Here is a 20,296-nt window from a genome sequence, read left to right as displayed (position 1 = left end):
AGGAACAACACAATTGCAATATGAATTATATTTGATGACGCTATTAAAAAAACTTGTTTTAATCTTATTTTTTAAAATATTTTGGCATAATATATGTCAAAATTGTGGATAGACTGACATGTTAGTGTCCCTCTTTACACTGGTGTGTTATAAAAGATATGAGACAAGGATTTTTTTATTCAACCAGAATTTAAGCTAGGGCATCATAGCTCCCTTCAGAGAGAATCTGCTACAGCATCAAACCTTGATATCCTAATCCAAATAATGGAAGAGAATCCATGGGGGAATTGGTCTTACGATTTGGTAATAGTACGTGATATGCAATAACAAGCCTTTTTTTTTTTTTTTTTGGCAACAAGCCATATTGTACATTGTATATTTTATGTATATATAGATCATTGTATGAACTTCTCTACTAACTATAAAAACTACCACTTGATTAATTATTGTTTTACAAATTAATCGTTCTTAGGAAATGGAAGAACATTTGTGTCACACAAACAGCACATTTGATGAAGAGTTCCTCAGAGATATCCTGTATCAGACTCCACAAGATCAATTCAGTGTCCCTATTGCCACAACTGGCCTAGTAAACAACTCATCCATCTATGTGTCACATTATTCAACTCAACATGCTGAAGAAAATCCAACCAACTCATTATCAATATTCAATACCAACAATTGAACAACACCATGATTCTTTGCCTTTGTCATCATCAACGGATAACCAAAGGTCGAATTCAAAGAAGCCTCGAAGCGCTTCTGAGACATTAGATCACATAATGTCGGAGAGGAATAGGAGACAACTACTTACAAGTAAGATCATAGAACTTTCGGCCTTTATACCTGGATTGAAGAAGGTTAGTATATAATATATATTATATTAAACCTGGATGAATGAGTAAATTTTTATAGTAGTTATCATTGGATAGAATAGAAGCTACAATAAAAATTATCTAATGGCTGTGTAGATTGATAAGGTTCATGTGGTAACGGAAGCTATCAATTACGTGAAACGACTTGAAGAACGTTTGAAGGAGCTAGAAGAAGACGTTAAGAAGAAAGATGCAGGATCATTGAGCACCATAACAAGATCTCGTGTTCTAATTAACAAAGACACTGCAATCGGTGAAATGAACACTGAAGAATGGCGAAATGAATCACTTCTAGAGGTTGAAGCTAGGGTTCTTGGGAAGGAAGTGTTAATCAAGATTCATTGTGGGATGCAAGAAGAGATTGTGGTCAATATAATGTTGCAGCTTCAAATTCTTCATCTCTCCATAACAAGTACCAATGTCTTGCCATTTGGAAATACTCTTGACATCACCATTATTGCCCAGGCAAGTAATTACCAAAAAACTATAATATATATATAATTTCATGGAAGAAATTTAAGAAGCATGGTTCTAACTCAAGTTTGATTGTTATCCAAATTTTTATATATATATATATATATATATATATATATATATATATATATATATATATATATATATATATATATATATACACAGATGGGTGATAAATACAAGTTGACCGTGAAGGAACTAGTGAAAAAACTAAGAGTAGTGGCTACGTTGCAGGCATGTGGTGATGTGCAACAATGAAGTGTGCATTTAGTATTTGGGATTTGAGAAGGTTCGATTAAAGCCATTGCTAATCAATTTGGATTTTTGGTGTGCAGGTTTAGGCTATGCTCTTGAATAAATTTTGGCAGATTCAAAAGAAAATAATGTGTGTTCATCGTTTGATGCTTTGTAGTTTGTTGTAATATGTACTATCATCGTATTGGATGAAGATCGTCAAATTAAATAATAAAGATTTTTTAAGATTTGAAAAGTAATTGAACATTTACAGAACATGACGTGGGGATCCCTTTCTGTATAGAGGAAGCTAGCTGCATGGCCCATGCTGGCGACGCAAGTGAAAATTCATGTACTTTAATGCAAAGGAAAGTAAAACATGAACAAAATAATAGAGTATTAAAAAACATGTGTTTGTATAGGCTGGTCATATATATCTTGCAGATGTGTGTTTTCTTTTTCTTCCAAGCACATACATAATTTAAAAGTAGCCTCTCCCACCTATTCAATTAAAAAAAAAAAAACTCCAGTAGTATTTATCTCATGCCTGGGGGTAGAATAGCAAGCTAATCCAATCAAACTATAAACTTGTAGTAAAAAACATTCTTTTTTTTTAAGAAGCCAAATGCATTATATAATTAAGCACAAGATGTGCCTACAGAGGACCAATACAATGAGTCAAATCAACAAACAAAATATAAACAAAAAGAAACATGAGCGACATCTACCAAGAGGAGAACCCCATGCAGAGGGACGGCGCAGAGCACCAAATATGAAAATCAAAAGAAATACTTGGCTTATTCGCCTTCAGTCACCACCAAGAATGAAGCTTGATACTATCAAGAAGTTGATCAAGAGTCGCCATTGTGTTGTTGAAAACTCTCGAATTGCATTCTTTCCAAATGACCTAAAGACAGACCAACCAAACAACCTGAAAGCAAGCACGAATGTTCTTATTGAAAGCATGTGCGCCAAAACATTGTTGCACGTGACACCCAATATCTGAAGAAATGACCGTTGAAATGCCCAACCAGTGATGAACGAGATGCCAAATGCGACCAAAGAAGTCACACTCCAAAAAAATATGGTTAATCGATTCGTTTTGACTGCAACCACCTGAGCACATAATAGAATTAGCTGGAAGAACTCCTTTACGCCTGAAATTATCTTTTGTATGTATTCTGTTATTAATTGTCCTCCATGCAAAAAGTGACACCTTGAGTGGTACTAGTTTACTCCAAATTAACTTTGAATGCATATTAATAGGAAGCTCATTAGTAGGCGTAAGAATACGATAGACACCATTTGCTGTGTAACCTTCAACTGGATCATGTTCCAAGTCTACTTGTCATTTATGTTATCCTGCAAAAAAATGTCATTAAGTAGCCTAGCACAATCTGCCAAATGATCCTCCTCCCACGCAAACAAACTCCTTCTTTACCTCCAACCTACCCCCATTAACCCCCAACCTGCCCTCCACATATCCGCTACAGATCACATCAGGATCCACACTTAACTCAAACAGATGCCGAAATCAAGATCGCAACACCCCACCATCCAACCACGGGTCACTCCAAAAAGAAGTGTTTTCACCATTACCAAGTTTACGACCCACCCCATTTATGAACCACCCATTGCCACTACCTCCCACCCCCTCAAGAATATCACACAAGTACTTCCACTAGATAGAGGACAACCTTCCACCTCTTCTAACCTGACCTCCCTCAGTCCCATATTTAGCTGCCAAGACCTTAAACCACAAACCCCCTTTATCCACATACAAACGCCAACACCAATTCCCCAACAACGCTAAATTAAATTCATTAATCCTCATAACCCCTAACCCTCTATACTCCTTACTAGAACACACCTTGTCCCTATTTATCCAGTGAATTTTGCGAGCTTCCTCACTCCTTCCCCCATAAAAAAGATTTAAAAAGATATTCAATGATAGAAATTATACCTGGAGGGGCTTTGAAGAAGGAAAGAAATAAACTGGTAACGATGACAAGACAGATTTTCTGACCACAAGCTGACCACCCATGAATAGGTTCTTACTCTTCCAAACAGATAACTTTTTATGCACTTGTCAATTATCGGATTCCAAAATGACAAGCGCCGCGGATTCCCTCCAATAGGAAAGCCCAAATACATAAATGGAATATGACCAATCTTACAATTCAGAACAACAGACGCTTCCACCAACCAAAAATCCAACACATTAACACCAACCAAAAGACTTTTATGAAAATTTACCTTTAACCTTGAGATGAGTTCGAATAAAATCAGAGTTGTCGATAATCTAAGGCTTACTAAGACAAAACCTTCTGAGACTATTGATAATAGCAAATTTTAAAATAGCAAGTACTCTCAAAAGTGTTTGAAAGTGTTTAAGTTTGTTTGTGTGTTTAGTGTAGTGTACTCTCAAATCTGTCTATGTGTTCAGTGCAGTTTATAACCTAACTTTTGATCCATCGATCGGTTTGCAACTCCTGAACAATGGATTTGGCGTAAGAATTCTACTATTTACCCAAACGGTTCTGCTCATTCTCAAAGTAAAAGTCCATAATGCCCCTTAACATGTGTTAGTGTATCTTGTACGTATGTTAAGTCACGCTACGTGACTCAATATGCGTTAGTGTAATATGAACGTGACTTAAGTCACGCATCACTTAGTACTAGCGCAAATTAACTCACGCTAGTTGGCCGATGAAGAACAAACGTTTTTCCAACTTTGGTCAGCTTTTCAACATTAAAGAAACACGTTTTTTTACCACTTTCACACGTTTTTTTTGACCATATTTATGTTAGATACAACCTAGGTTCACATTTCTACCTATAAATACCCTCACATACTTCCCATATTCCTCACATTATCTCCTCCCACTCTCTCCCTCTAATTCTCTTCTTTCTTTCTTTGTTTTTTTTTTTTTTTCAATATTCTCTTTGGGGTAAAAAGTGATCAAAATTCGTCGGCGTAAAATAGTGAGTAGCCGACTTGGGGAAGTGATCGACCCGTGGGATAATTTTAAATCTGCTTTTTTAACCGCAGAAACTTTTTACCGTGGGTAAAAAGAACTTCATGTGGTAAAAAAAAACAAATTTAAATTTTGCCCAAGGGTTGATGATGTATTTTCCCCAAGAAGGTTGCTCACTATTTTACCCCACGAAGATTGTTCAATTTTTACCCCAAGAAGGATAAAATAAGTAGATTTAGTGAATAAGTTCAAAATTACTGTATGAATAATTGTAATGTATGAATTATCAATGAAATGAGATATTGTTATATTTACGTTTATTTATATTTAGTCCATTTGATTTTATTTATATTTAGTCCATTTGCTTTTATTAGTTTAGTCCATTTACTTTTATTTATATTTGTATTTATTTAAAGAATAATATCGAATCAATAATGTAGAATAATGTTAACAAAATAATTTCGGAATAATGTTAATAAAATAATTTAGAATAAAGTTAAGAAAATAATTTAGATTAATGTAAACAAAATAATTTAGAATAAAGTTAATAAATTAATTTAGATTAATGTAAACAAACTAATTTACAATAATATTAAGAATATATTTCAGAATAATGTTAATAAAATAATTTAGTATAAAGTTAAGAAAATAATTTAGATTAATGTAAACAAAATAATTTAGAATAAAGTTAATAAATTAATTTAGATTAATGTAAACAAACTAATTTACAATAATGTTAATAAAATATTTCAGAATAATGTTAATAAAATAATTTAGTATAAATTTAAGAAAATAATTTATATTTAATGTAAACAAAATAATTTAGAATAAAATTAATAAATTAATTTAGAATACAGGCCTTAAATGTAAAAAAAAAAAAATGAAGGCCTAATTGAAAATTATTTAGTGCATAGGTATTATATGCACTAAATTCAGTAAAAAACAGTAAAAAAAAACGTGTAAAACACAATAAAACCATGGTTGAATAACCGACCAAAGTCCAACAAACGTGTTATTGAGTTGTGACCACCGGCCTAACTAGCGTGAGTTAACTCACGCTAGTGTTAACCTGTGCGTGAGTTAACTCACGCTAGTGTAAATCCTGGGCGTGAGTTAACCCACGCTAGTGTTAATCCTGGGCTCAAGAACACGTTTTTTTGACTTTGTTCAATGCATTTTAATTGATTTTACACGTTTTTGATAAGTTTTTACACATTTTTGGACCCTATTTATGGTAGATATAACCTATGTTACAATCCCCCCCTATAAATACACCCCTAAACTTCCCCATTTCCTCACACCATCTCTCATTCTCACTCTCTCCCCCTATGAATCTTCTTCCTTTCCTTATTATTTTCCTTCTTTATTTTGGTGTAAAAAGAGAGAGAATGATAAGTAGTGGGAATGTTGGGGAAAATATAAGTAGTGAGCAACTTTCTTGGGCAAAAAACCACATTGGGTAAAACTAAATGTGCAGATTTAGTTTTACCCCAGGAATGTTGGTTTTCTTGTGGTTTATTTTTAGTTTTACCCCAGGAAGATAGGTTTTCTGGTGGTTTTTATTTTTTCGCAGTTTTAGTTTTACCCCATTGCAAATGTAATAAGAATTATATTAATAAAATGATATTTTATATTTATTATTTTTGTTTCTTTATTTTTGTTCATTGTCGCACTTATTTTACGATTGCGTATTGAATTAATAAATTCAAATAAAGTAAATTAGAATAAAAATTGCGATAGTTAAGTCACGTTCATCTTATAACTAACGTGACTTAAGTCACGTAGCGTGACTTAAGTCACGTTCACCTTATAACTAGCGTGTGAGTTAACATGCGTAGGGGCATTATGGACTTTTACTTTGAGAGTGAGCAAAAACATTTGGGTAAAGAGCAGAATTCTTGGCGTAACTCCTTAACATGGGCAATCAAACGTAAGTATCAATAGGAACAATTTTTTGTTTTCGAGGTGCCTGTGAGTATTTCAAGGTACTTAAAGAGCAGATTTCATAATAAACATACTTAAAATCTTTGTCCAATTCCTATTTTTTGTATGAGTTTTAAGAGATTAGTCGGGCGACACTGGCCCACTTTACTAGCTCTAGATTTTAGTGGTATAGGATTTCGAATTCTGCTTTTTACTTAAACGGTTCTGCTCATTCCCAAAGTAAAAGTCTAAAATGCCCCTACGCAACTTAACATGCGTAGCGTGAGTTAACATGCGCTAGTTAGAAAATAAACGCAACTTAAGTCACGCTGCGTGACTTAAGTTGCGTTGCGTGCTGTTATAAGCCCAGGCAGAACCTCATTCTGCCTCATTATCTAACACCACACACTCAAATCTCAATTCTCTCTCAAATTACCCAACTCCAAAATTCCTTCAACTTCAAATCAAACAACACTACAACAACAAGAACAAGTAAGCTTTCACTTAAATTATGTTGGTATGATAGATTTTTTTCACTTAATCTAGAATTTTTTTTGGTTTAGTGTTTTGTTAAAATTTTAATTTTTTTTGCAAGAAATGATAGAATGCTACATGCAAATGACTTATAGTGCTTAATTGTTATGATGTTTAGATGTTTGCATGATTATGTTAGATTTTTTACACTTAGATTAGATTTTTTTAGATTTAGGGTTTGTTTAAATTTTTTTTTTTGCAACATATGATACAATGTTACATGCAAATGAGTAATATTGCTTAATTATTTAGATCTTTGCATGTTTATGTTGTAGTTATTATTTTTAGGGTTTATGTATAATTTGCACTCCAAGTGTTTGATGAAATGTTTGAATGAGTTTTTCATTGATTGTGTTTAATTTGTAATTGTGTAGATTTGAAGCAATGGCCGGGTGGATCGACGTTCATGCACAATTCAACAGCGGAGAACCTCAGAGTTGAAGGTTCGGTGCCTTGATGTAACGTTAAGAGGTCTCAAGGATCAACTGAATGAATTCAACCAAGGAGTCAACCCCAGAGACACAAGGAGGGTGCAAAACGTTCGATATAAACGTCCAAAGCTCGACGATCGGAGGGTATCATTCACTTGGGTGGAGTTAAAGAACGACGAAAACGTGACGAGCATGTTTTGGGAGCACACCAAGTTCCAGTGGATCGATATGCGGGTGACGTTGAGATCAACTGAAGATATCATCAACAGCTTGATCCCGCCAGAAGATCGTCGTTAGTTACGGTAAGGTGCATTCCAACTACAACAATTGTCTTACCTCTGAAATGGGGTAATTCAAATTTGCCAAACGGTGAGGACTCAAGCATTTCGCTCGGCATTCATGTTTTTCCTTTGAAAAGATTAAATTCTTGTTAGGTTGGTTTAGATGAAGGTATTAGGTGTCAAGGAATGGACCTCATTTCGGTGGCACTTGAATACCTTAATCTAAATCAAGCCTAACAAAAATTTATTCTTTTCAAAGGAAAGCATGAATGTCGAGCGAAATGCTTGAGTCCTGTTGTTTGGCAAGTTTGAATTTACCCCATTTCAGAGGTAAGATGATTGTTGTAGTTGGATTGCACATTCCAACTACAACAATTGTCTTACATTGGATGAGGCAATTCAAACTTGTTAATCGGCAGGACTCCAACATTCGATGAGCATCTTGAACGATGGTATTCAAGTGTCAAGGAATGGACCTCATTTCGTTGGCACTTGAATACCATCGTTCAAGATGCTCATCGAATGTTGGAGTCCTGCTGCTTAGCAAGTTTGAATTTGCCCCATTCAGTGGTAAGATAATTGTTGCACTTGGAAGGTACATTCCGGAATGTAATGTAATTGTTGACATACATGTCGTTTATGTAATGTAACGATACCTCTATCGCAATTTTTATTTGAATTCACGATATCGCAATTTTTATTTGAATTCACGATATCGCAATTTTTATTGGAATTCACGCTATCGCAATTTTTATTTTATTCGAATTCACGCTATCACACTTTTTATTCGAATTCACGCTATCGCAATTTTTATTGAAATTCACGCTATTGTACTTTTTATTTTATTCGAATTCACACTATCGCACTTTTTATTCGAATTCGCGCTATCGTACTTTTTATTTTATTCGAATTCACGCTAGCGCACTTTTTATTCGAATTCACGCTAACGCAATATTTATTCGAATTCACGCTGAATTTATTCTAATTCTTCAATACGCAATTGTAAAATAAATGCAACAATTAACAAAAATAAAGAAACAAAAATAATGGATATAAAATATCATTTTATTAATATAATTCTTATTACATTTACAATGGGGTAAAACTAAATCTGCGAAAAAATAAAAACCACTAGAAAACCTATCTTCCTGGGGTAAAACTAAAAATAAACCACAAGAAAACCAACCTTCCTGGGGTAAAACTAAATCTGCACATTTAGTTTTACCCAATGTGGTTCTTTTCCCAAGAAAACTGCTCACTACTTATCTTTTCCCCAGCATTCCCACTACTTATCATCCTTTCTTTTTTTACACCAAAATAAAGAAGGAAAAAGAGAAGGAAAGGAAGAAGATTCATAGGGGGAGAGAGTGAGAATGGGAGATGGTGTGAGGAAATTGGGAAGTTTAGAGGTGTATATATAGGGGGAGATTGTAACATAGGTTATATCTACCATAAATAGGGTCAAAAAATGTGTAAAAACTTAACAAAAACGTGTAAAATCAATTAAAATGCATTGAACAAAGTCAAAAAAAAACGTGTTCTTGAGCCCAGGATTAACACTAGCGTGAGTTAACTCACGCCAAAGATTAACACTAGCGTGAGTTAACTCACACACAGGTTAACACTAACGTGAGTTAACTCACGCTAGTTAGGCCGGTGGTCACAACTCAAGAACACGTTTGTTGGACTTTGGTCGGTTATTCAACCATGGTTTTATTGATTTTTACACGTTTTTTTTTACTGTTTTTTGACTGCATTTACTGCATATAAAAACTATGCACTAAATAATTTTCAATTAGGCTTTTTTTTTGTTACATTTAAGGAATTTATTCTAAATTAATTTATTAACTTTATTATAATTTTTTTTACATTAATCTAAATTATTTTCTTAACTTTATTCTAAATTATTTTATTAACATTATTCTGAAATTATTTTGTTTACATTAATCTAAATTATTTTCTTAACATTATTCTAAATTAATTTTTTAACTTTATTCTAAATTATTTTGTTTACATTAATCTAAATTATTTTCTTAACTTTATTCTAAATTATTTTATTAACATTATTCTGAAATTATTTTGTTAACATTATTCTAAATTATTGATTCTATATTATTCTTTAAATAAATACAAATATAAATAAAAGTAAATGGACTAAATTAATAAAAGCAAATGGACTAAATATAAATAAAAGTAAATATAACTATCTCATTTCATTGATAATTCATACATTACAATTATTCATTACAATTATTCATACAATAATTTTGAACTAATTCACTAAATCTACTTATTTTATCCTTTTTGGGGTAAAAAGTAATCAATCTTCATGGGGTAAAATAGTGAGCAGCCTTCTTGGGGAAAATACATCATCAACCCTTGGGCTAAATTTAAATCTGGTTTTTTTTTTTTACCACAAGAAGTTCTTTTTACCCACGGTAAAAAGTTTCTGCGGTTAAAAAAGCAGATTTAAAATTATCCCAAGGGTCGATCACTTCCCCAAGTCGGTTACTCACTATTTTACCCCGACGAATTTTGATCACTTTTTACCCCCAAAGAGAATATTGAAAGAAAAAAAACAAAGAAAGAAGAGAATTAGAGTGAGAGAGTGGGAGGAGATAATGTGAGGAATATGGGAAGTATGTGAGGGTATTTATAGGTAGAAATGTGAACCTAGGTTGTATCTAACATAAATGTGGTCAAAAAAAACGTGTGAAAGTGGTAAAAAACGTGTACATTGAATGTTGAAAAGCTGACCAAAGTTGGAAAACGTTTGTTCTTCACCGGCCAACTAGCGTGAGTTAACTTGTGCTAGTGTCAAGTGGTACGTGACTTAAGTCACGTTCATACTACACTAACGCATGTTAAGTCATGTAGCGTGACTTAACATACGCTCATAATACACTAAAGCATGTTAACATGCGTAGGGGCATTTTAGACTTTTATTTTGGGAATGAGCAGAACCCTTTGGGTAAAGAGCAGAATTCTAGGATATCATCAGCTAACTAATTATGCTAGCTCACCTCGAAAAACTATGTTAGGTACTCAGCACACTCTCCAGTCATTATTATAAACAAGATACATCAATTACTCAATGAATCTAAAAAGTCAAAATTTTCTTATAAATAGGACCGGAAATAATTGATGACGGTAATTTTTTTTTAGAGTGCCCCGGGGGCACTCGTTAACATTTTCCTATAACTTATTAACCATCTAAAAGGCATGCTTGAAAATGATGATGCATAATGAGCTATGTCATGAAAACAAGATACATCAATTACTCAATGAATCTAAAAAGTCAAAATTTTCTTATAAATAGGACCGGAAATAATTGATGACGGTAATTTTTTTTTAGAATGCCCCGGGGGCACTCGTTAACATTTTCCTATAACTTATTAACCATCTAAAAGGCATGTTTGAAAATGATGATGCATAATGAGCTATGTCATGAAAACAAGATACATCAATTACTCAATGAATCTAAAAAGTCAAAATTTTCTTATAAATAGGACCGGAAATAATTGATGACGGTAATTTTTTTTTTAGGGAAACGGTAATTTTCTTTGAACCCGCATGTATTTTTCGTAGATAGGACTTTTTGACATTAACATGCTACTCTCACTACTCCTTTATACTTGTCGTTCTTGGTTTTTTTTATGGAAAATGCTTATAAGTGTCTTAAAGACACTTGTTAAGAAGTCTTAAATGAAAATTTTGTCATGGAATGGCACATTCAAAACATTGAAATTTTAAAATGTAACTTTTTTTACATAAAACTTATAAAATATTTTTATCTTTAAATCTTTAACAAGTGTTCTAAAAACACTTGTAAGCAAAACTCTTTTTTTATTTACTTATCTTTTTTAAAGTTCAATGTACGTTATTGTTTTGTCGACAATTCCTTTAAATATTTAAGGCAAACAGATAAATATATGAAATGAGATTAAGAAATACTTAAGGGTGCTATAGAAGAAACAAAAAAGAGTAATGTTCTGCTAGACAATGCCATTGTTGGTGGCAAACCACTTATTAGACAATATCTCCTTAATATTATATTGAGGAGATAATATTATTTTTTTGTCAAGTGACTATATATTTAGGGTTTTGCTAGAAGACACTCATGAAGGTGTCTTTTAGCAATCCACACATCACGGTGTGATTATCAACTTTTTAGTTATAACTTGCTAAAAAACACCTTTTAAACTCATATTCATACATATATATATATATATATATATATATATATATATATATATATGTGTGTGTGTGTGTGTGTGTGTGTGTGTGTGTGTGTCTATGTGTGTGTGTGTGTGTGTATATGTGTGTGTGTATATATATATATGTGTGTGTGTGTGTGTGTGTGTGTGTGTATGTATGTATGTATGTATGTATGTGCATGGTATGGTAGATCATTTAAGGGTTAGCAGTGGCCGTAATTTGGATGTTCTCCTAACAAGCGATTAGTCTCAATTACAAGCTATCTTAGAATTTGTGTTGAGTGATGGATGATCATTGAGTTTTCACAACACATGGATTAAGTTGACATTAGTACTTTTATCTCCTCAAAGTGGAACGTCTAACAAACATGGAATTTGGTAATAATGGTAGTAAAGTACAAAAGATGTGAATTTTTACAACACATTAAGTATGTGTTTGGTTTCACATCTGCACCAATAGACTCACGTTTGTATACACTTCCCAAGATATTTCCAACGTACAAGCCACAAGCTCAAATTTGTATAGTTTGGATTTCGCACGTTTGAGAGTGTTGGAACACAAATCCAAACAAGCAATAAGAAGAATAACAAAAAGCTACGTGTCATTTGGTTACCTTAATGAAAGAAAAAGAAAACACAACACAGAATGCAAAGATCCATGTCCCCACCAAAAAAACGATTATTCACATCCTAAATTCACATCGTTTGTTATTGATCGTTATCAAAACCATCCACATCTTGGACCCTCTTCCAAAAAAACCAAGACCAGCTATGTGTACATATAGTAATTGTTCTAAGCATGTACTTGATATATAGAGGCTATTTAATTATAATCTTTTTCTTCCTTTTATGTTATAAAATTGTGAGACATTGTTCAACTAGAAAGCTAAGGCCTGATAGGTGTCTACCCTTTGGAGAGAATCTTCTACGTTATCACCTTGGTCTCTTAATCCAAATAATGGAGGAGAATTCATGGGGGAATTGGTCTTATGAATTGGTAATACAATAACAAGTCATATCGTATATGATATATTATAAACTGTATATTTATATTCTTACTTACAATATGATGATATAATATGTATATATAGATCATGTATGAACTGTGAACTCCTCCACTAACTATAAAAACTACCACTTGATTAATTATTGTTTTACAAATTATTCGTTCTTAGGAAATGGAAGAATGTTTAAGTCACACCAACAACATATTTGATGAAGAGTTCCTCAAAGATATCATGAATCAGACACCACAAGATCAGTCCAGTGTCCCTATTTTCACAACTGGCCTAGTCAACAACAACTCGTCCATCAATGTCTCTCATTCAACACAACATGCTGCAGAAAAGTTAACCAGCTCATTACCAATTCCAACAACTTATATACTGTCTTATGACAAATCCACTACATTGTTACCACCAACTGAACAACACCATGATTCTTTGCCTTTGTCATCATCAAAGGCTAACAACCAAGGGTCGAATTCAAAGAAGACTCGAAGCGCTTCTGAGACGCTAGATCACATAATAACAGAGAGGAACAGGAGACGCGAACTTACAAGAAAGTTCATAGAACTTTCAGCATTTATACCTGGATTGAAGAAGGTTAGTCTGTAATCTCATACCTAGATATGTGAACCAATTCCTTTCTTAATTTTTTTTCTGGACAATTCAACTTTTATAGTAGTTATCATTGGATAGAAGCTATAAAATGACTTATCTAATGGCTGTGTAGACGGACAAGGTTCATGTACTAGGAGAAGCTGTCAAGTACGTGGCACAACTTCAAGAACGTGTGAAAGAGCTAGAAGAAGACATCAAGAAGAAAGGTGCAGGATCATTGATATCTCATCTCCTTAATTACAATGACAGTGCCATGGGTGAAATGAACACTAAAGAATGTTATGGCCACAATGAAACATTTCCAGAGCTTGAAGTGAGGGTTCTAGGGAAGGAAGTGTTAATCAAGATTCGCTGTGGGAAGCAAAAGGAAATTGTGGTCAATATAATGTTGCAGCTTCAAATTCTTCATCTCTCCATAACAACTACCAATGTCTTGCCATTTGGAAACACTCTTAACATCACCATTATTGCTCAGGCAAGTAATTACCACAAAAAAGAAAAACAATTCATTGAAGAAAATTAACAAGCATGATTCCAACTCAAGTTTGATTCTTATCCAAATTTAATTACTATAATATAACCATATATTACAATGTAAGTTTCTATTTGTGTCTAAATTTTTGTAATTGATTCTACAGATGGGTGATAAATACAAGTTGACCGTGAAGGATCTAGTGAAAAAACTAAGAGTAGTGGCTACGTTGCAGGCATGTGATGATGTGCAACAATGAAGTGTGCTTAAGGCCAGTAATTTAGTACTTGGGATTTGAGAAGTTTCGATTAAAGCCATTGCTAATCACTTTGTTTTAATTCTGCCCTTGTATGGGATATAATCGATGAAAAGCAATAATGTGTGTTTGGCTTTGGCATATGAGTTTATCTCTTGCTTTGTTGTAATATGTATCATCATATTGGACGAGGATCGTCAGAATAAATAAAAGTTTTTTTTAAGACTTCAAAAGTAATTTACCATTACAGAAAAGAAAATTGACTTGAAAATACAAATGATTTTTTTTTAGAACACGATAGAGGATCAATCGGTTTGCTTTCCAAAAAAACGTATAGTTTTTACTAGTATATAGTAGACTGTAATATCTAATGAGTCGCTGCCTAGAAATAGAAGTCAAACACTTGTAAAGGTAATAGGACACTCTTTTTTTATACAAATGCTCCATTTTTTGTTACTTAAACAATGTCCTAATGACACTTGTTAGTATTTTCCATATCTAATAAACGAGAGGATAGAACTTTCCGACTTGAAAAACTTCAGTGCTAGCCAGATTATTTCTTGTTTACAAATACAAACTTATCTCGTATCATTAATAATGGCATAAACAATACAATCAGGCATCAACTCAACAAGAGCATTAGCCGTGTATGTAGCCTCTCTACTCACTAGCTAACCATAAGCAGCTACTACATTAATTTGCCTCCTAGAAAACTCTACCGATGAATTTGGACATAGCTCATTCAACAAAGCAATACAATCATTAAAACCAAAAATAAGTTAAATCAACAGAAGGTTTATTAAAATAATCTACTACTATTTGTTGGTTGCTCTTTTGTCCCCTCTATTTGCTCTTTATCTTGAAAAAAAAAAAAAAAAACATTCGAAAGTTATCTCCCAAAGCCTTTAAAACAGAAAAAAATGTCATTCGAAAGCTATCTCCTGAACGGTTTGCGGCTTTGAGCATTTTTTGGGCATCCTACTATTTAGCATCTAATTCGAAGACAACATTTTATGGGCCCAACTCTGTGATCCAGTTATAAACATGTTCATCTCTCTATTTATTTACAAACATGATACATTAAAGTTTTAACAGAAAAAAAAATTCAAGTGGAAGCATCACAACTCGTGTCTCCATCCGTCAGTTTAGTTTGTATAAACTTGTAAGTATAACAGTGGTGCAGGTCAGCCTAACCAGTGCTTGTTTAGAAGATGATTTTAGGAGCAGAAAAGAGAAAGGACTACGATGAACTCTTCCCTTGTTTCTTGATAAAAAAAAATAAAAAAAACCATTCCTTGTTTGTTTGCGAGCATTTTAAAACAAGGAATTTAAAATCTTCCAAAGCCTTTCCCTTTACCTATTTTTCCCTCGAACTAGCAGTGGTGTGTTTCCTTACCTCGTTCATGTCCCTCTCCTTTCCCGTTCAACTCCCAACAAAGTCTAATGAAATGATTCCTTTTTCTACCATGCTTTTCTTCCCAGTAAGAGCTACAAGTTGACTGAGGATACTTTTGAAATGTCAAGAGACAGTTCCATCATTTGCATTTGACAATGGCGGGTGTTCTTCCGTCTTCCCACCCTCAAGACAAACCATGAGGTTACTAAGCTGTACAGTTTGAGAACAAATCAAACAGTGGTTTGGTTAGTTTAGTATGAATATTCTTGAACGGCAAATCAAACTTCCCCTGCACCCCGCAACAAAACCCCTTCCAGGATTAAAAATACGAAAGAAATAAGTGAAACAGTGTTCACCTGCTTTTCTAGGTCCGTTACCCTATCAGTAGTCAGCTTTAAAGCCTTTTTCTCCCTGAAAAAAGTACATCACCCATCAGTTTGCAAACATCTGGACCAGATTTGCAATTACTTCAAGACATGGGAACTTAGAGCATATGACAATTACAAAGTGGAGAAAAAGAACATCACTAAAAATGACACATTAAAGCAGCAACTTTTTACATTTAGTTTCATGGGACAAGGCATCTTGAATATAAATACTATTTTGAGAACGGATAAAAGCACACCTCTCTTCAATCTCAAGTAACTTGGCTTTCCAGATCTCCTCGTTTTTCAAAAGATTGTCATTAAGCTGCAGAAATAAACACAACATAAATATTTGCAAAGTTGCAAGAAGTATTCATGTCCTTGTGATATACTACTTTTTTTTAATGGCAAAAAAAGACCTTGTGATATACTACTATTAATGAGAACACAAAATCCTATGACATGGCTATAATTATTATTCTTTTTGACAAAGACATGGTTATAACTTGGATATATTAATGTGAAAAGAAGATCCCCAAGCATGACTTACAACTTACCTCATCCAGAAACTTCTTCTCTTTGTTACATCGATCGATCTTCGCCTGAATCTTATGCTGTTTGAGACTGACAGCCTTCTGAACTGCTACGGAAATTTTTCCTTCAGTTTCTTGTTCTACTTGTTGTAATAAGGATTCAAAATACTACAATTAAAAAAAGGGTTTTAAACTTTAATGTTTATACCAGACAGGAGGAAATTTTGGAAGATATACTGCAAATGACAAATGGAATACACTCACCAATTTTTGGTTTTCAAGTTGTGTAGCAAGCAATTCATTGTATTCATTGACAATCTGTAAAAGAAAATGGATACATTAATATAGTGAATATAGTTTATTAAAAATCAAAACTCATTATATAGATACATCAAACTATGTCCTCGTGAGCTTAGCTCAGTTGGTTGGACAATGCATAAAAATATGCAAGGTCCGGGGTTCAAACCCCGGCCACTACCAAAAAAAAAAAAAGATACATCAAACTATGATTTCAGAAAACTATTAATGAAAATTGCAACATTACCGCTTCAACTTTACTATTAAGTATAGCCTCTCTCATGGCATTATCTCCACAGCTGCCACTGTCTGCATGCACACAGTGAGAGTTCAGCTCAACTAACTTCCCATCAGTTTTGGACTGAATAAGTCTATGGACATAGTTGTCTCCGACATAATCCCAGACACGCTTAGTTTCCACTTCTAAGGAATAGCAATGCTGCGTTTCTTTCCAGTGTATTATGGCATGTCCTCCTTTATATCTGAATCAAGACGATAAGAACTCCAGATGATACATATGGTTGCAACCAAATACAATTAAAAGAGAAAAGAAAGGAGTACAAGCAATGAAAGAATTTAACAAAAGGGTTGGGGGACAAAAATTTCTCACCTTCCACAGCCAACAAACCCACATATAACACATATCCAAAGGTTCTCAGTGGTTTGACAAACGAAACATATAGAATTTTCAGCTTGTTGTTGGCAATAGCGGCATACCTGAAAATATAAGCAGGGGACTAGTACTGAATACTTAATTAACCAATAGACTGATTCAAAAAGAAACACTTGCTATCAAACAAACCAAGAAATCCCAGCTGACAGTAAGTATAAACATGAAAATATTTAATTTGTTCCGACACCCCAATCCCCATAGTAGCTCACACAGTACAGTTACAGTCAGCTATTGCTCTCGGGCATGCCCTATATAACATCATCTTCTCATGCATACATGGAAAAACAGAGGCAGCAGAACCACTTACAGGACAAGAAGAATCTGCCCATTTCGAAATACAGGAGCAATGGAAAGAATGATTGCATATGGTTGTAAGAATTCCACTCGTGTCTTGATCTAATCGCTCTGCAAAATAAGAAACACAAAAGCGACTAAGAAATATTTCAAACTGCCTATTTAAACGCTTAGTGTATGCCAATGAATAGTTCACTTCAGAATGTTCCATACATGCAACACAAATCATAAACTAACACCACCCCAACAACAATAATAACAATACTAATGACAGAGTATATCTAATATAGAAACTAAACATATATGAATACTACCTTAAGAGCAAGTTTGGTAAATAAATTCTCCAAAAGTAGTTATAGGGAAAAAAAATTGCAATGACAAGACAATGAGTTCTTTGGTAAACAGACAATGAGTTTTTTAATCAAACAGATTGTCGTATAATTTGAAATTAGCTTCTACATTTCAATATTTTAGTAAGCTCTCTTATTTAACATCTTCATAGATACATGTATAAACCCTTTCTCAGCTTGCATCTATAAACTACATTACATTAGAAGGTAAGCTGTAGTACATAAGGCCTAAGGCGGAAAAAAGGGACATGCAATGTACCAAGGCAAACTGGACATGTAGGCTGTTCAGTTGAAGTAGCATTGGATGGTTGTGCGTGTTCAATTGACCCAGTATACTGCACATCTAACGTGAAAACAACACGGCACACCTCAACCTATATGCATCAAATCAAACACAAGAAAATTACTCAATAAACTGAAAAAACAACAAATGCAAATCATATTATTATCATAAGAGTAAATCACCAATTCACCCCTAAAATTGTAAGGGTCGGACATTTACACTCATGAAATTTGCAAATAGGCAAAAGAAAACATGGCTTTGAATGTCGTTGACTAATTCGGTCCATCTGTTAACTTGTAAGGACTATTTAGACAAGAAGTGATATAATTCAGAGAGTAATTCAAATTGATGATTTACTAATTACCATAAAATAGAATAAATAAATATAGAAACCTCTAGAGACGAAAAACGTCGACCATTGTAATGAGTATAGAAAGCATCCGTAGAATCTTGTTCATCGAATCGAATCAAAACACTGTAACGATCTTCCATGGATTCCATTCTAACAATACGCATTTCAAGAATATGCTGAATAAAAGAACCACAAAACTGACAAAAATCCGCATAAGTCATGTGATTTGGTACTCCCAAAACACACGCCAGTGGTTTCCGTCCAACCTAATTCACAAAAACAAAAAATTCAAGAAGAAGAAGAAGATTGAATTGGAAAATTGAAATTGAAGATTGGAGGTTACCGGAAGAGAAGGAGGGGTTTGTTCGGGGAAGACATGCATGAGGCCGCGAGTTTCTTCGATTCTAGGGTTACCAGAAGAGAAATTGAAAAGAGAAGTTGAGAAAGAAGAAGATTCAGTTTGTTCTTCTTCGGAGACGACTCTGCTTGAACTCCACATCGCTACGCTGCGCTCAACTCAATTCTCATCAACTTCTCCCAAACTTTTAACCTTTCGCTTGTCAAACTTCACGTCAAATCAAATTAAGTTTTCTAACTATTCTTTTTTTTTTTTTTTAGTTTAATAATACTTATGCTTTTAATCACATTAAATATTTATTGATGACTATAGGAAGGGTTTTTTATTTTTTTATTTTTTTAAAGAAGGTTGAAAAGTGGGCTTTGCTTGCATGATGATATTATTTTTGTGATATTGATGATATTCGTGCATTTTAGTCGAGAGATAATGATGCATGAAAATTAAAATAAAATATTGACTAAAGTGTATTTTTTGCTTCCTAAGTGTCAAAATGTTGCGATTTTGACCCTCTATTAAAAAAATTAAAATCTTACCCCCTTAATTTTATAAAACGTTGCAAAGTTGCTGAGAAAATGTCATGTGTTCTAAAACTGGAGGCCAAAAGTAAGGTGTAATGAATGTATACCTTACTTATGAAGATGAAATTCCTCTTATTAGAAAAAAAGTGTTTCTCATGTGTGTGTGCGAACGCTAACACTATTCATTTGATCTAATGACCAAACAAGATTAACTCGAAAAGTGACATTTGACATCAAAAGCCTTGAGAATTTAAAAATGAATGAATGCTTTGATCCCAATAGTATGTCATGGACCATGGCTACCAACAAAGGTCCACCTGACGGATTAGACCAACATTCAATCTCAATATCTTGGATCATTGCAAGAAAATTTGTTGGTGATGAAAAAAAAAAACAGTTGACAACAAAATTATTTGCTAGCTGGCAACATATTGTTTCATTTTAGAATCACTGCACTTAATAGATTAAAATCATTGAATAGCGATCAAAATTATATCATGATTTGATGCATGTTTGTTAATACGATGGATGGATAGATTGAATTAAAACACCTATCTTTACCCTTAAAAGTTTCACACTG

General features: G+C 33.5%; 2 protein-coding genes and 1 pseudogene across 3 annotated transcripts; 2 read left to right on the top strand and 1 right to left on the bottom strand.

Moving 5' to 3' along the window:
- Positions 1-264: 264 nt before the first annotated feature.
- On the top strand, positions 265-1,709 carry LOC146951554 (transcription factor bHLH18-like). The gene is made up of 6 exons (XM_085747565.1): positions 265-303; positions 473-636; positions 689-860; positions 972-1,199; positions 1,260-1,340; positions 1,515-1,709. Exons 1-6 carry the CDS (start codon positions 265-267, stop codon positions 1,605-1,607), a joined length of 777 nt encoding a protein of 258 aa, XP_085603691.1. The 3' UTR covers positions 1,608-1,709.
- An 11,046-nt stretch (positions 1,710-12,755) lies between these two features.
- Positions 12,756-14,522, top strand: LOC146951553 (transcription factor bHLH18-like). Its single transcript, XM_085747564.1, has 4 exons — positions 12,756-12,944; positions 13,123-13,551; positions 13,682-14,044; positions 14,208-14,522. Exons 1-4 carry the CDS (start codon positions 12,906-12,908, stop codon positions 14,298-14,300), a joined length of 924 nt encoding a protein of 307 aa, XP_085603690.1. The 5' UTR covers positions 12,756-12,905; the 3' UTR covers positions 14,301-14,522.
- Positions 14,523-15,306: 784 nt separating this feature from the next.
- LOC146951552 (BRAP2 RING ZnF UBP domain-containing protein 2-like) lies at positions 15,307-19,359 on the bottom strand (annotated as a pseudogene). The gene is made up of 11 exons (XR_015027939.1): positions 19,184-19,359; positions 18,882-19,106; positions 18,465-18,579; positions 17,869-17,966; positions 17,499-17,605; positions 17,136-17,370; positions 16,856-16,909; positions 16,616-16,759; positions 16,319-16,383; positions 16,050-16,104; positions 15,307-15,903 (listed from the first exon to the last, which is right to left on the bottom strand). The product of XR_015027939.1 is annotated as a BRAP2 RING ZnF UBP domain-containing protein 2-like (transcript).
- Positions 19,360-20,296: the final 937 nt, after the last annotated feature.

The sequence above is a fragment of the Medicago sativa genome, chromosome 2, assembly GCF_051527215.1.
Source record: "Medicago sativa cultivar Bolivia chromosome 2, Bolivia_mono, whole genome shotgun sequence".
Taxonomy (NCBI): Eukaryota; Viridiplantae; Streptophyta; class Magnoliopsida; order Fabales; family Fabaceae; genus Medicago; species Medicago sativa.
The sequence above is the reverse complement of the archived record's forward strand: the minus strand, read 5'-3'. Positions and strand labels throughout refer to the sequence as shown.

Excerpts from the sequence above, each read along its gene's own strand:
- LOC146951554 (XM_085747565.1), top strand. The coding sequence starts at position 265 with ATGGAAGAGAATCCATGGGGGAATTGGTCTTACGATTTG. Across the intron at positions 637-688 it reads CATTATTCAACTCAACATGC|ACACCATGATTCTTTGCCTT; the intron begins TGAAGAAAATCC and ends AACAATTGAACA. Across the intron at positions 1,341-1,514 it reads ACATCACCATTATTGCCCAG|ATGGGTGATAAATACAAGTT; the intron begins GCAAGTAATTAC and ends ATATATACACAG.
- LOC146951553 (XM_085747564.1), top strand. The coding sequence starts at position 12,906 with ATGGAGGAGAATTCATGGGGGAATTGGTCTTATGAATTG. Across the intron at positions 12,945-13,122 it reads GGAATTGGTCTTATGAATTG|GAAATGGAAGAATGTTTAAG; the intron begins GTAATACAATAA and ends ATTCGTTCTTAG. Across the intron at positions 14,045-14,207 it reads ACATCACCATTATTGCTCAG|ATGGGTGATAAATACAAGTT; the intron begins GCAAGTAATTAC and ends TTGATTCTACAG.